The following is a 16862-nucleotide window of genomic DNA, read 5'->3' as shown; positions in this document are numbered from 1 at the left end:
AAACCAACCTCCAAATGTGTCTCATCTCCTAATCTCTTTGTATGGTGTATCCCTTTCCACCACTCAGCTGCCCTTATTTTTTTAATAAGACTGGATGCTCTTAAGGGCAGAAACTGCATCTTCCGCTGAGTATGGAAAGCGCACGGCACATGGCAAACACTACTGCCGTCTGTCAATAATGGTTTCATGGAATCAAGTAGCTGTGATTGGGCAAACAGAGGAGCAAGTAGGGGAAATGCGGGAATTGGAACATGGTGAGTGGAGTTATAGGATTCTGGGCATTGGGAATAAGACTTGAGTGGAGCATTGCCACTTCTCCTGCTGTCACTGTTTTGCTGAACCTTTGCTAAACATGAGAAAAGAAGCTAGATAAGGTGACAGTTTCTCTGAAATTAGAAACATTTTATTTTGACCTTCTGTGAGTTCAGAAAGCATTCACATTTATAAGTATACTGAAGGCTTTGATATGCAGATATTTACAAAATGCAAAATAGGGAGAGAAAATGAGTTTCTAGGCCTCCTTTTAGAATGTGTATGTATTTTCACTGGGCACTGGAATGTAAACAGAGCTAAAATGAACCATAAATAGAACAGAACTTTCCTAGTAACGTATTGAACAAAAAAGTCTTAATTCTGACATTCTTTATTGGATATAAACGCTCTGTTCCATACAGTCAGTACTAAGGAATGTGAAAAGTTAATTTTGTTCTCTAAAAATAAAAGTTGGGTTTTTTTTCTAATTAAATTCATTCATTCCAGTCATCATTATAAATAGTAAAGAAAAAGGCTACCATGAAAATGAGTTCTTATTTTTTATCATTATTTTGCAATAAACAGCTTTGCAATAAACAGCTTTACTTAAAACAATCAAACACATCCTGGGGCCAGGTCCTTAATTGTGCCTGAGTAACATCCAGTGAGCTTAATAGGAAGGAGGAGATTTTAGGTGGCTTTTCGCTCTTTTGATCTGGTAGGACTAGCTAGGGCCAATTTGGCTCCTAGCACAACTTAGAGCAGCCTCATGGGTGCTCTGACTTGCACACTGTTTAGAATGGTTCTGAGTTGCCAGAGCACAATATGCTCCAGCCACACCCTCTCCGGCCACTAACACATCTACTCTGCTGAGAGAGCAGGAGCCAGGATCAGATGGTATGGAGCTCAAAGAATGTACTGTAGCTCAAAGATGGAGTAATCAATGGGGATGGGGAATGTATAGAAAAATCTGCATCACAGCAGATTCATAGATACTAAGGTCAGAAGGGACCATTATGATCATCTAGTCCGACCTCCTGCACAACGCAGGCCACAGAATCTCACCCACCCACTCCTGTGAAAAACCTCACCTATGTCTGAGCTATTGAAGTCCTCAAATCGTGGTTTAAAGACTTCAAGGAGCAGAGAATCCTCCAGCAAGTGACACGTGCCCCATGCTACAGTGGAAGGCGAAAAACCTCCAGAGCCTCTTCCAATCTGCCCTGGAGGAAAATTCCTTCCCGACCCCAAATATGGCGATCAGCTAAACCCTGAGCATATGGGCAAGATTCACCAACCAGATACTACAGAAAATTCTTTCCTGGGTAACTCAGATCCCACCCCATCTAACATCCCATCACAGGCCATTAGGCCTATTTACCATGAATATTTAAAGATCAATTAATTACCAAAATTATGTTATCCTATCATACCATCTCCTCCATAAACTTATCGAGTTTAATCTTAAAGCCAGATAGATCTTTTTCCCCCACTGCTTCCCTTGGAAGGCTATTCCAAAACTTCAGTTCTCTGATAGTTAGAAACCTTCGTCTAATTTCAAGTCTAAACTTCCCAATGGCCAGTTTATATCCATTTGTTCTTGTGTCCACATTGGTACTGAGCTTAAATAATTCCTCTCCCTCTCCGGTATTTATCCCTCTGATATATTTATAGAGAGCAATCATATCTCCCCTCAGCCTTCTTTTGGTTAGGCTAAACAAGCCAAGCTCCTTGAGTCTCCTTTCATAAGACAGGTTTTCCATTCCTCGGATCATCCTAGTAGCCCTTCTCTGTACCTGTTCCAGTTTGAATTTATCCTTCTTAAACATGGGAGACCAGAACTGCACACAGTATTCCAGGTGAGGTCTCACCAGTGCCTTGTATAACGGTACTAAAACCTCCTTATCCCTACTGGAAATACCTCTCCTAATGCATCCCAATATCCTCCACCCTTGCCGAATAATAGCCTACTAGCACAACCTGATGTGGTTTATTGATGTGTTTTATCCTTTTGGAAACTAAGATTTCCCAAGCTGAGCAATTTTGAAAGTTCTTTAGATATCTGAACCACTCTGTGTTTCATGAACTCTCAAACCCTCTGCAGCTAAGTGTACTTGTTACACACCGTCATACTTCGTTCTTAAAAGAGAGCATGTTGTTTCTTAATATCTCACCTAAATTGGAAAAATATGTAAATAAGGGCATAACAGCATATCAGAATTTATTATTTGAATATCATATCATGTATGTGAAACCTGACAGCATCAAGGGAATAGCTTCATCCACTGATGACAGCAACGGCAAAGATTTTTAATATTGGATGTCAAGACTTACGCTCCTACATCTATGTTTAGGCACCTAAATAAGAAGCCTGATTTTCAGAGGTGCTGAGCACCCAGCAGTTCCTATTGAAATCCATTGGAGCTGCAGGGTGCTCAGCATTTTTGAAAATCAAGCCACCAGTGTTAGGTTTTGTGAAACATGGGACCAAATACTGCTCATCTTAAACTCCTCAGTTTTCCCGTTTGCTCCAGTGACACTATTCCCATAAGCGAAGCAGTCTGGATTTGGACATTGTATGGCATTTGTACAGAAGTATGACACTGAGCAGTCTCAGAATACTGGCAACTTTAATGCAGTATTAAAAAGGTTCTCAACCATGCATTATTCGGGAGGGGCCATGCACTCAGACTTCACGTGGAGAACCCCAGAAATCAAACCTGCTCTGAAAGCTTAACAATGATCTTATCCATTCGTGAATAGCATTTTATGCCAGCTGCACAATTATGGGGGTCAAAGAACTCCTGAAGCCTGATGATAAAGATATTTCTTCATCTCACTCTTTTGAGTTTCTTATTTAGGGGCCCTTAGATTTTGATGCTATCCCCACCCTGGCTACATGTAAACTTTCTACCACTTTCCATTTTTTCCCCTCTTGTAGAGTTAATCTGTCTTATTACTTAGAACTAATTAAAATTATAACTCAATTATTATGTACCTTCTTTAGAGAACAATATACACGAATGATCCTTGAACAAGAAAACCTTGGGAAGGTAAGGATGAGTTTGGCTTTTTTCACTTGAACAAACATGTTGCAATTCATACTTTTATTTGGTCCAATGTTCAAAACTGTGTTAATCCTTTTAAAAAGCATACTGCAGAACACAGAGAAAACTCTATTCCTGTTAGCATCAGTAATGAATCCCCTGAAAAGATATCACACTTACCCTTCAGAGTTTGATTTCCTACAGAGCATAGTATGAGCTTCTTGTAAAAGATAGTCAAACAGCTTAACACAACAGCACATTCCCTGTAAACCATTTGGATAAGAAACTGAAACACAGATATAACAAACTGTGCCAGCTCAGATCTGAAGTTGTATATAAAGCAACCTGTTGAAGTCCATAAATTTTAGAGCTGTCAGTCTTATCTTTATAAAAGGCTAACGATATCTTCAATGTAGTTGTGTTAACAAAATCATTGTTTATTCACATGTGAAATTCAGGCTAGTGAAGGGCTTAGCCATACTATTTCAATCAAAATGTCCTCTTTTTCCTCTCTAGTTTTCCCTTTGAGTCAGTTTGTGAGTGAATTTTACAAGTTTGTGTCACTACAGTTGAGAATTAATTACAGTTTCTCATGTAAAAGTTTAATTTCAGGATATATAACTTCATGATCAGAATACATTACACGCTGCAACTTGATATGCAAAATCTCAGTCTGGAAGTGAACTGATTTTTTAAAATAAACTTTTACAGAACAAATGGGACTCCCCACAGAGAAACTGGAATACAGCAGGGTAAAGCTGCACTATATATAAAAAATGGGGTGTTCTTTTCAAGGAGCTGCAATAAAACTAACATCATGCAAGCCGCACACATCAAAGACTCTACAGAGAATGGTGCTTGTCCATTTACAAGGAATGTTTTCTAACTTAACTGAACATTAATAATGTTTCAGGGGGAGAGGAAATGTTCTTTATTCACATTAGGCTATCTATGTAGGCTAACGTTTGTCATGTTGAACCTATCCAAATATCTTTATTTGTTTATAACAGAAACTACGAGAGAAACAAAAAGCTGTGCGGGAAAGTCATGGACCAAATATGAAGCAAGCTAAAATGTGGCAGGATTTTGAGCAACTGATGGAGTGTAAGAGAGAGTGTTTTCTAAAGCAACAAAATCAAACTTCTGTTGGTCAAGTCATTCAGGAAGGTGGCGAGGATAGGCTGGTATTATGAATTTGTTTTGAATTCCTGCTTCTAACCTCGTCATTTCCTCAGATCATTCAATTGAATATTGCTTTGTTTTCTCACTGTTTCTACATAGGTTACTTTTAAATTATTTATTTTCAGTGGGTAATATAAGGTTGAAATTAACTCCCAAGCAGAGAGCCCTCTACATTATTCAAGTGCCAGGTTAATGACTTAAGTCATGTGGAGGGTCTTGTGTGAGCCCTCTGCACTGAGGTGAATTTCACTGTAAAGTCTGTGGATCTTCCCAAAGAAACCAAGGGGAAGGAGTCCTTTCCCAAGGCCAGAGAAAGCTGGTAGAGCTGCTCTTCAGCTGCTACTGTAGCCCTAACGCTACATTTTTCAGAGGGAAGGATAGGAAGTTCTGGTCCACCCATGGCCCTCTCCTTCCTGTCTTGCCCCAGTTCATTCACTGGTAAGCATGGAGCCATTGCAGAACTGAGCTCCGTGCCACGCTAGAGGTGCACACACCCTGCACACTCCACTCCCAATCCCTCTATCTCCTTACACAATTGAAGTAAACTGATTGTGCTGCCAGAGGACCCTTCGTTGGCAGAAAGACAGAAGCAGGATTTGAGAACAATTACTTGGATTCTGAGCTTTTTCCATTTTTTTCCCATTTTTTTTCTTTTTAAATATGTGCTGTCTTCTAACTTTGCCCTGTGGTTGTCATGAAAACTTAAACTGGGGCCTAGTAACAAATACAGGCCTAGGGTTTCCCCTGCACTGAGGCAGCTTTGTGCTGTTTTCTTTATGCAAAGTGATTCTAAGTGATAGCTGCCCACTTCATCCCAGTGCAGGGGCAGTCCTCCAGTGATGTAGATCTGGCCCAATTCTTCCTACATAAATTAGGGTATGGAAAGGTGTTTGTGGGCAAGACTTCCCTGCACCCTGACTAGTTGTCAAAATAGTCCCTGGAGGTCACTGACAGCCTTCAGACTGTTCTGAGAGACATCAGGGGATCCACCTGGTGCACAGCTGGCCCAGGATCAGAGAAGTGCAAAAAATGGCTTGAAACTCCCTCACCCCTCCTGATTTTTGCTGTGCACTCTTTGGCCAAACAGACAAGGGTCAGAGCTATAGAGTTATGTCATGAAGATCAACATTCTTACTGCTTTTCTTCCTTTCTTTTGGCCTATAGAAAAGCCATTTGGAAAATTCTATCCTGTTTGAAATAAAATTGACCTAATTTTTAATAGTACCTTCAGTGTTACTTTGGGTATAACAAATATTTTAGCTTTCTCTGATATTTAATTATACAGCCACTTGCTGCTTTTTGTGTGAACCCCTTCCCTAATCTGCATTTGCGTTCAATATATTAAACAGAAATAGAAGAAAAATAAAATCTGGTGGTGATAGTGTCTTTATAAAAATTCCTTTAGTTGATGGAAGTAATTGAACAGTCATTAATAAAGGTAAGCAGCTTGCTGGGCCTTAAAGGAAAAAGGTGTTTGAAAAACTCAGATTCACTTCACAGAGTTATTTCTTTGGCAACAAAAAGTGTTTGCAGCCCTGCTAAGAAAACAAAGCCTTCAAATCCCACACAACCCTAAGATTTGCCTGGAGACGGGGGGTAAGTCCCATCTCATCCCCATGTGGGGCCCTGCCCCTTGGCTCCTCTTTCCCCTTCAGGATAGCTCAAGGGACTCTTTCTCCACAACTACACACTGACCTTCTCTCCAAGGACAGGTAGAAGCTGCAACAGGTTAAGCAGCATTAACTCCTATGCAGGTTTTCACTGGATTTGGAGGGAAGCCTGCTGTGTAGGGGGTGGACCTTAGGTAGATTTACAGGCAGCTGGGAGAGTATGTCTCATTACTACCATGTGCCTCTTCCACAATGTGAGTGCCCTACATGGCAAAAGAAGGATTGTCTCAAGGTTAAGGCACTGGACTGGAACTACATCAAACAATGTGCTAGGGGCAAGCTCAACAAAATGGCAGCAGACTGTGTGGTATGGGGAAACCCAGTTCCAGGAATATCTTTAGGTTCTTCTCTTGCTAGCCCAGTATTTATTAATTATTACTTATTTATTTACAGTGCTCTAGTGCCAGATGGAGCTGAAGAAAGTTATGGGAGTTACATACTTGGCCTTTTGAGGAAGGGTTATAGGCATCTTGTTGAATGCTTGTCATCAACAGTGGAATAGCATGGCCATCTAGACAGGAGATATATTAGGGGGAGCCTGGGATGATCTCCAGAAGAGGGGCATTTGGATTCCTTAGGGGTCATGTGCAGTGGTGAAGGAGAACACATGCTCCAAAGCCACAGAAAAGCGGGGAGAAGATGAGGGAGGGACATGCACATGAAACTAATTCTTAACAAAATCCCAAACCTAAAATCACATTGATTATTCACTAAATCATTTAGACATCTCTTTTTTATATGGCACTGCCAGTTGCGCAGGAGTTATGCTTTGAAATCTATAGGAGTAATGTACAGTCCAACTGGATGTAATTTTTTTTCTGTTCAGTGTTACCCTGTAAGCAGAGTCTCTTTCTTTTTAAAAACAAGTTACTGGTAGTTGATTTAAGATTACATGATGGTTGCACTGATTTAATTAGTGCGGCATCATTCTTACAGCATCAGAATGACTTGCTGAAGCGAAGCAGAAAATCAGAATTACTCTAAGAAAAGATAATTGGAAAAACTAAAAAGCTGTTACACAGTTATTTTTAGCTTTTAGATAAGTGGACATTTAATGCAGGTTTATAATGGATTCTGTTCAGTGGCTTTTCCAGCCAGTTAGTGATTTGATGGGAGCATTCAAAAATCTTTGACTGATTCGGACAGTTAATTTCTTCTGCTGGTAATTTACAAAGAAGGATCTCATTATCTTTTGCTCTATTAGTATTAATAGTCTAGCTGGCTACCTAATGAGATTACAAATACAACTTGGAAAATCACCTGCCTTTTACTTTTGAAGATCCAAATTAAAAAAAATGTAGTCAGTGAAATTCTGTGTTTCTGTACTCTTAAAAATTTCTTCTTGTTAAGACACCAACTGCATACATTGATTCAAGAGACTAGTACCTATCTTTACCCAGAGTTAAACCAGGAAATAATCCAACTTTAAAGGCTGTTTGTGTTCCATAGCATTGCATGGTTTTGTCATGCAAGTGTAACACTGATTCAAGGGATTTCCTTTTCAAGAGTTACAGGCAACTCCCAAATGAGTAAGCACTATGAATAGGGAAATCAGAAATGGGCATGAGCAAACTTTTTTGGCTTGTTACATAACCAATCGGTTAATACTTTTATCATCTGGATTTCTCATGCTCATTTGTTTGGTCAATATTAGCAGTTACCATTTTGCTTCTATTAGAGCATTAATAGAGGAGAAATATTAGAATATCCCCCAAATGGCTCAATCTGCAAACACTTTATATATATATATATAAACATATAACTTTACTTACGTGATTAGTACAACTGAGCAATTCACATATGTAAAGCTGTCCACCTGCTTAAGTGTTTGTAGGCTTGAGCTCTATAGTTGTATTTTATTATGTTTAAATACGTGACATTTTTGGTAGATATAAAGTACAAAAAAAGACCTGAAGAAAAATCTAGTTCAATTAAGACCTTAACATTTTGTTCTAAAAATAGCAACTCAAAAATGTTTTGGCACAGATTAGCCTAATAAATATAAAATCTATTAAAGCTGTCTCCTGAAGAAAGCCCTGCAAACATCTGTATCTTAAGGTACAGTATTATTTAGTGACAGCTCAGTGAGTTAAAAAAAGTCCTCTTTGTGAGAGTGTCCTGATTAATTAAAATGGATGTATCATTCTCCGTATGTAATATAAAATCTGTTCTTAGGGTGACCAGATGGCCCAGGGAACTGGAAATGGGATACAGAGCCTTTCACCTTTAGATCACTGTTCCATATTTGGCCCAGATCAGCAGTAGCTGAAAGTCACTACAACCTGGAGGCTGTCCTCAGCTTAGTTAAGTATGCATAATGAGTTGGCAGTATCAGGCCAGTTCCTAAATCACTGTGGCAGCTGGCAAAGTTTGGCAACCCTGTAGCCATTCTCAACAGCAACGTAGGCACAGGACTGATAGGGCCATGGAGACCAAGCTACCCTGTCACCATAGGTGTCCCCACCAGAAGAGGGTTGCGCCGCACTGGCATGGCAGAGGGTGAGAAGCTTGCCTTGTATCTGCTTTGTGGATAAAGAAAACTACAGACTTGATGCCTGTAAATCTGGCACCTTTCATTAGCGCTATATTTGCTCAGATTTAAATGAAAAAAACCAAAAAGGACAAATAACTTGTTCTCTGTATGTCCAATGTTATTTATATCAGCAGGTTTCCTACCGTGTTAACTCTTCAGCTCCCTTTCTGTTCTGGTCTTTGTTCCAGCCTCAGAAGGGTAGCAGAATGCAACAATTTTCTTGGACATGTGAATGTTCCAATAGGGAAGAATTGCATGGATCAGCTTTGGAGGTGTCTATTTCTCAAGGTATCCGCTGCATGAGGCAACACCTAAATAATTAGGTAGTTAAGTAGTCTCAAAATTTAGGCTATTTTAAAGTTGTTTTAATATGAAGAGGAAGGGGCCTCTGGATCCTGAATGTGTGACCCATACAAACCCAATTTTTCTGCTCTTGTGCTCCCTATGTTCGTTCTGCCTCAGTTTCCAGACACCATCGCTAACCTATCTTTAACTAAAACATGGCAGGGGACGGTTTTTCACAAATAATTGTGCTGTGCTGCTTTCAGTGATTTTGGTATACAAACAAGGAAATACTGTAAGCAGTTGGGGCCATGATAACTTAATGCCCCATTAGAAGCACAAGATTGTAGGAGAGGCAGAGCAAAATTTCCTACATAATTGAGATAAAATCAGCAAGGAACTGTGGGTCAAATCCTGCAGTCCTTCCGACAAAATTCTTGTTGACTTTAATTGGAATTTTGCCACAGTAAGGTCTGATGGAGTTAGCCCTGTGTTCTTTTTCCTGGCAAAACATCAGTAGTTAAAGGGACAGTGTAAAACTTAAAAAAAAAAATTAAAAATATATATTCTTGCCTAAAATAATGGTCTTGATCCTGCTGAGGACTCCCACTAAAGTGGGACACCTTAATTAAAAGATGTTTTATTTATTTAATTAATTAATTTATTAAAGTTTTTCTCAGCATGAAAGATAAAAAGAGGCTAGTTGGTATGACTTTAGTTTGTAGTTGCTGTCTACTCAGTTTCACTGTCAGGTTCTCATGCAGTAACACAATGCTGCAATGTTTATGACTTTATTCTTTCAAAAAAATTAAACTACTGCTTTTTTATTTTATTTCATGGAAATATTTATTTTCATGAATGGTAAAAAAAAGAAAATAAAAAAATTTTCACCATTTTTTCCCATTGTTCTTAGGTTAGAGAAAAACATAATTTTTACAAAATGTGTGGAAACTTGATCCAAACATGTCCCTTTAACGAAATCCTATTCCCAGAGCAATGCAAATACCATATAATATAGCCATGAAGAAAATGAAACAAAACTCTTCAGGTTAGCTGCAACTCAGCTGAAAACATAGAATCAGTATCTGTCAAATGGATTAAGGCTCTGGTCTTGCAATTGGATCCACAAAGGCAGAGCGTATGTCTGCGCAGAGCCCTATTCAGGTCAATCAGTACTGAATAAAATCACACGTTTAAATTTTTGATTGCAAATATTAGAGTTTTTAAAAAGCACCCATTAACACAGTAAGAACATCACAGTGTCTCTTTTTGGAATATAACAAAGCCAGATCCTGCACACTTTGGCCAAACTAATCCTTGAGAAGAGTTTGGTCTACAGGAGCAGGGCAAACAGGATTTGACCAATATTTAAAGATAAATTCTTCTCTCTCCCTTTGAATGGAGAGGAAACTGTCCTCGTTATTTTACAAATAATGAACCACAAACACATGCATTTTATGCAAATAATAAAGATGTATGAGGGAATCATGCAGAAATTGGCCAAGTAATGTTTTGTTTTTATGTGTAAAAATGTGTAAGATTTTGTTTTAATGTGTAAGATAAATAAATAGCTAGAGAAGATATTGGGCTAAGTGAGATTTTATACAATTTAAAAGCATTAGTTTTTCCATTGAATTATTTCTAAAAAATCGATTTAACGATTGAAAGTCTGAGGCTATAAAATGTTAAGTGAAAAATTCAGAAGCTTATTTTATTTACTCCAATGGAGCATTATCTGAACAGTAACATGGTTAGACATGGCTGTTGCAAATGGAAATGTCAGGTCCCTAAATGAAGAATTAAGTGAGGAAGAGTTGATTGACCCAAGATTTGAGAAGTTAAAAATTGCGTGAGAATTATGCATATTGGATATTGGTGATCAACTGACTTTTAAATTGTACATTCTCCAAATGCTGAACTTTCTTCTATCGCTTTCAATGCAATTAATGTTTGACAATTTATTTGTAAATCGTTGTATTAACCTTGCTTTAGTCTGCCATATTTTTATTGTATAAAAATGTATTTTTTAAGCCTTAAAGATCAAAATTGTGTCATTTGAGTTGCTTCCTACTAAATATAATACAGCCAGGTCACAACACTGGTGTATACCACCTGAGAACCTGGTCCAATAATATTTTATATTAACATTACACCTTTCATCCTTGAGGATTTCTCTGCTTTATCACTAGAGGAAATAGGAATAGATTGTTTTGGTACCTCTAGGAGCCAGCCTGAAAATCTTTAGAGACCCATTTATTGTCTTGAGGACATTAATGAAAATGAGGTATTCATTAACTCAGACAATGACAAATGACCATCTCAAGCTTAAAGCTCACCAAGAAGACAGCTTCCACAACTTGTAATTAGAGCAACTTGAACTCCTCTCAGATGACAAGAAGCCGGAGCGTGGCACACTAAATAATGTCTTGTTAACAGTTAAGTTCCTATTCCTTTAAGGATTGTTGGTTTTTTTCACATTGACTACACCAAATTCTAGGTCTGTCCATGTGGAACACATCACTTTATACTCTTTCTATACAGAGCTGAGAATCCCTAGTTGTTCTTGAGGCTGATTAAATTGCATGAGCGGAAAGATTAATAATAAAATATTAACTGTGTACATGGTAAGCTTTCTTACAGTGTAAAAATCATCATAAAAGTTTTCCCAACATCACTAACACAACTTGGTAACCCTTCCCAGCTTTTGGCTAAAAAAGATCAACTTACTTATATGGTACTTTTTCATGACGTGTTTAAAAAATGTTTACACTTCGCATAACGTCAACTTTAATGTTTTTAAATCAGGGGGGACATCCTATAGTCCTTACCACTGTTGTCAAAGCTATTTTCAGCCTTTAAAGGGATTCACTTGCTAGTGACTTGGCAATGTCAAACAAATGTTCAACTTTTATTCTGACACTTCTTGAAGAATTTGATTGAAACTATATATGTCTAGATAACATCCAACAAAGTGCCCCTCTTGCGTTTGTTTCAAGATATTTTTGGAAACAACAGAGGCGACCTTGGACAGAGCTGCTTTTCCAATTTAGGACTTCAGTTGATCTAAGTGAATAATTATAAGCAGCAAACGTTTTTCTAAACACACAAACAGCAAAACAGTTTTGGTAATATATTGTACTGAAGAATTGTGCTTTTCTGTAGTATGTACTTTGCCAGCCATTCTGATCTATTTAGGACAAAATCAGTATATTTCATATTCAACAATCTACTTCCAAATACATTTACAAGTGACTCTCTGGTGCACATTTGCTGTTCATCAAAAACTCTGTGTAATTTTAATTGTACAGTGCTTGTTTATGTAATATTTTAGTTTCTTTAAAAATAAGAACTAGGAATTAGCCTTTGCTTACTGACATCAAAAGTCTGATTTCAAGCCAGGGCTCACTCAGACTTGATGTAAAGTCTAAATGAGGACAGTGGTAATGCTGGCAAATGCTCTGTGATGGGATTGCCACCTGTCCAGATCATAGGAGAAATACTGCTTGTCAAGCTTCAAGTTTAAAAAGCAAGGTTATGTGCCAAGGCCTGTGTACATCTACTCTGGGACAGATCACTTGCTTTTCTTTCCTCAGTTGGCCAGTCTTACAGTTGTATCCGTAAATCTTGGTTGCATCCACTCAGTTAGGAGATTTAAACATTTTTGCACTTAATTTTATATCCAGTCAATACATTTGCATTTGTTTGTTAGTTTGTTGTTTCAGCCTAACCGTGTGTTATGAAGAAGTAGTAGCTTACTACAGTAATAATGCAGTTCATGGACTTTAAGATCAGAGGAGACCATCACGATCATCTAGTCTGACTTCCTGCTGGCTGCAGGCCACAGAACCTCACCCACCCACTCCTGTAATAGATCCCTAACCTCTGGCTGAGTTACTGAAGTCCTCAAATCATGATTTAAGGATTTCAAGTTACAGAGAATCCACTGTTTTACTGTTGTGAACTAAGTTCCCTGTAAGCTGTGTGGCCACATGGCCATGCAGCAGGCTCTCAAAGGCCATGCAGGTGGGGAGAGGTGCCCCTTCCCTGGCCCAGCCCAGGGCCACCGGAGCTGCCAGGGAGAGGAGCCCCTCTCCCAGCCCGGCCCAGCCCAGGCCTGCCGGAGCTGCCAGGGAGAAGAGCCCCCAGCCCAGGCCCATCAGAATTGTTGCGGCTGGGGAGAGGAGTCCCTCCCCTGGCCCAGCCCAGACACACCGGAGCTGCCAGGGAGAGGAGCCCCTCCCCTGGTCCAGCCTGGCCCGGCCCAGCCCAGCCCAGCCCCACTGGAACTACTCCGACTGGGGAGGGGCTTCTCTCATCCAGTGCTGAGCTGCTGCGGTGAGAGAGGGCTGGGGGGGTCCTCTCTCCCTGCCGCAGCTCTGGGCTGCCTGCACCCCAAACACTTCATCCCCAGCCCCACCCCAGAGCCTTCACCCCTAACTAGAGCCCTCATCTCCTGCACCCAACCCTGAGCCCCCTCCCACACCCCAATCCCCTCATCCCTGGCCCCACCACAGACCCCGCACCCCCACTCAGAGCCCTCGCACCCCTCCGCACTCCAACACTCTCTGCCCCAGCCTTGAACACTCTCCCACACTCTGAACCCCTCAGCCCCATCTCTACCACACATCACCTCCCTATTGGAGCACATAACAAAATTGGCACCTCCTCTTCTGAGCATTTTGTGCGGAGCGCCTAAGTCTTCTAAGAGGCACCTAAGCCACTTGGATTCACTAAGCAGAGCTAGGTGCCTCCCTACAGCATGGATTTAGGCACCTAGAGCAGAGAGAGGGCAAGGGCTTAACACACATCCTTCTCTTTGGCTTCTCCTATTGGCTAGTTTAGGCAGCTTCCTGCCTAGCATTCTGGCTTTTGTGGATAGCATTTTTCAGAGTCTGTCTCCCCCCATTCATTCTACAAGGAGCCTAACTCAGGCTTTGTGGACAACAGTGTTGTTCCTGTGATTTTCTAGGCACCTAAAAGCTAGGCGTCATGATGCTCAGCATTGCAATGCCTAAGTCCCTTCGGGGCTCCCACCTATGAACACTAGCCACAATTAATTGGACCTGTAAACATGGCAGCTGTTTTTAAATCAAGGTGCGTATACATGAGTATCCATGTGTGTGCTTGCATGTACTACTCACTAAGTTAGCTCAAAATCAATAATATTTGGCACTTATACAGGACCAAGCCTATGAACAACCATGTGAGATAGGTAAGTAAAAATTATTAACTTTATTTGTAGATAGGTAAATAAAGGCACAAAGAGATTAAGTAATTTATCCAGCTTCACAAAGTGAGTCAGAGGTATAACCAGGAATAGAATCCAGTACCAATGAGTCCTAACTTCTAGTATCCTGGTCTGACCTTTAGGCCGCCTACCACTCCATAAAAGGTAAATAATTTTAAAGGCTGACTCATCATCTGCAGATTAACAGGATGATACTTAATTTGGTAAAAACTTTCTATTGACTCCAATTACAAACTCAGACAAATATTAATATTAAGCCAATTTTTAACGGCATTGAGACTAAATCGTAACATTTGTGGAAGGAACATCAGTGCATAAGATATCACATCAGAACTACCTGCAGTGCTTTATATAGTAAAGCTATTTATTCAATTGCATGCAAAGACACCTGCTAGTTTTAGGCCAACCTCCTGGAGCCCTTACAAATTTAAGCAATTCTTATTTGTGACAATAATCCCACTGACGTCAACCAGACGATGGGCCTGATTCTCATTGTCACTAAGGCCCATGCATGCTCCCAGAGCAGTGTAAAGGTACCTAAAGCTGGGTATGAATTATACTTCCCTCACTTTAAGACTTCTTTAAACTGCTAAGCCTTAATCAGAAGCACTCTCTGTTCGTACAGGAACTATGCCTGTGAGTAAGGTTTGTAGAATTAGGCCTCTTTTTTGTAAAGGATGTATTTAACTTTATGGGACAGACAGTATTTTTGAGAGGAGTGTCTGTCCTGTGTACATTTCCATTCTTCTGTGAACATCTAACCGGTGCCATAGCTGAAGTGCACTAATTAAATAAGCAAGAGCAAATAGTAGCTAATCAACTGCAAAATCAACAGCAGAACTGACTTTTCCTGAAACCCTTCATTCCCTGCATTATTTGGTACTGTCTTTTCAAATGCTAAAGGAGTGTAATAGAAAAAGAGAAAACAAAAAGGGAAATTGGGTGGTTCAGAGCACTGGTAAAGGGACATGGAATTCCATTTTTGGTTTGTTTCCCTAGTCTGGAGTGACCAAAAGCTGTTATCTTCTAAGGCCTCCTTAGTGGGCCAAATGTGATTAATTTGGTGGTGTTCCGCCCTTTCCTGTGGCAGACCCTATCACAAAATCAACAGTACAATTGACACTAAAGGTCATACTCCGCTCTTATTTACATGGGCACAATCCAGGTTAGCCCCACTGAACTCAGTGGAGCTACCTTGTATGTACATTGGTGTTAAGAGCAGAATATGGCCTTAACTAGGAACTGTAAGTCTGACCCTGCAAACGTGCTACTGGTAGAGCTAGTCAGGTTTTTCTATTCTCCCTGTGGAAAATTTTGATGAAACCAAACAAAAATTTCTATATTTTTTTTTAGTTTATAACAAACAAAAAATATAACAATTTTTAGCCACAAACTCCAAGTTTTTGGTTTTCAACTGAAAATTTTTGATTTTTTTTTTTGGCCCAATGTTGACATTTTCCACTGAAAGCAGATACTTTCCCTGAAAATGTATGTTTACTGGAAAATCCGTTTTGATGGTAATGTTTTGACCAGCCCTCACTACAAGGCGTAAAGCTTATTACTGAGAGTAATTCCCCTAAAACAAGTGAAATTCAGAGCAGTAGGCCGTGATGTTTGTAGGATTGTGCCTTATGCAGAATGGGCATGGAGACTGAAGGCTTATCTACAATAGGGATTTTTGCTCCAATACAGGCTTAGCAGAGCAACCATCCAATGCAGACACTCTGCACAGGGTTCAGAGTAGCAGCCGTGTTAGTCTGTATTCGCAAAAAGAAAAGGAGGACTTGTGGCACCTTAGAGACTAACCAATTTATTTGAGCATGAGCTTTCGTGAGCTACAGCTCACTTCATCGGATGCATACCGTGGAAACTGCAGCAGACATTATATACACACAGAGATCATGAAACAATACCTCCTCCCACCCCACTGTCCTGCTGGTAATAGCTTATCTAAAGTGATCATGAAGTTGGGCCATTTCCAGCACAAATCCAGGTTTTCTCACCCTCCACCCCCCCACACACAAACTCACTCTCCTGCTGGTAATAGCCCATCCAAAGTGACCACTCTCTTCATAACTGCACTGGTGCAGTCACCCTTGGTTTGAAATTGAGGTGATATGTACTGGTGCAGTCACCTTTACGCAGATGCAAAAAAGGAAAAGAAAAAGAAAAGAGAGAGGTGAGCACACCTAACCTGGAACATTATACCTACCCACAAATAATCTGAATGAAATGAACACCACCGAGGTTGTTGTATTATTCAGGATTGAAGCATGCAGAACGTTTTGCAAATCTCTTTTAAACAAGAAATAATTTTTTAAAATGGCATGCAAATAAATCCTGCTTCATTATGTCTCAAACATCTGATAAGTTTATGTATAAACACGTGATTGATTTATGCATGAAAATAACATGCTTTTGACATACACCTTTTCAGTGTTTACAGTGCCCTGTGGTGAAGGACTCATGCACACTGGTCTATTTCTCTCTGATAAATATTTTCATCAACCTGAGGTTTATCATTAGAGTTTAATAATACACATACACATCCCCAAGCCACTGATGATAATATAATTAGAATATAAGAATGGCCATAGTGGTCAGACCAATGGTCCATCCAGTCCAGTATGCTGCCAACAGTGGCCAGT

The 16862-nt window shown here is 39.8% G+C and overlaps 1 protein-coding gene across 4 annotated transcripts in view; it reads left to right on the top strand.

Moving 5' to 3' along the window:
* IFT81 (intraflagellar transport 81) overlaps nt 1-10960 on the top strand; it is a 66593-nt gene extending 55633 nt beyond the window's left edge. For 3 of the 4 annotated variants that reach the window (XM_073312628.1, XM_073312629.1, XM_073312631.1), the window contains 2 exons: nt 3260-3305; nt 4310-4590. In XM_073312628.1, the coding sequence (XP_073168729.1) occupies nt 3260-3305; nt 4310-4492 (229 nt within the window). In that variant the 3' untranslated portion in view covers nt 4493-4590. Of the gene's footprint in view, nt 1-3259; nt 3306-4309 lie in introns of all 4 variants that reach the window. The other variant, XM_073312632.1, reaches the window with a different exon arrangement.
* The last annotated feature ends 5902 nt before the right edge of the window (nt 10961-16862 follow it).

Source organism: Lepidochelys kempii, chromosome 15 (assembly GCF_965140265.1).
Source record: "Lepidochelys kempii isolate rLepKem1 chromosome 15, rLepKem1.hap2, whole genome shotgun sequence".
In the NCBI taxonomy this organism is placed as follows: Eukaryota; Metazoa; Chordata; order Testudines; family Cheloniidae; genus Lepidochelys; species Lepidochelys kempii.
The sequence above is the reverse complement of the archived record's forward strand: the minus strand, read 5'-3'. Positions and strand labels throughout refer to the sequence as shown.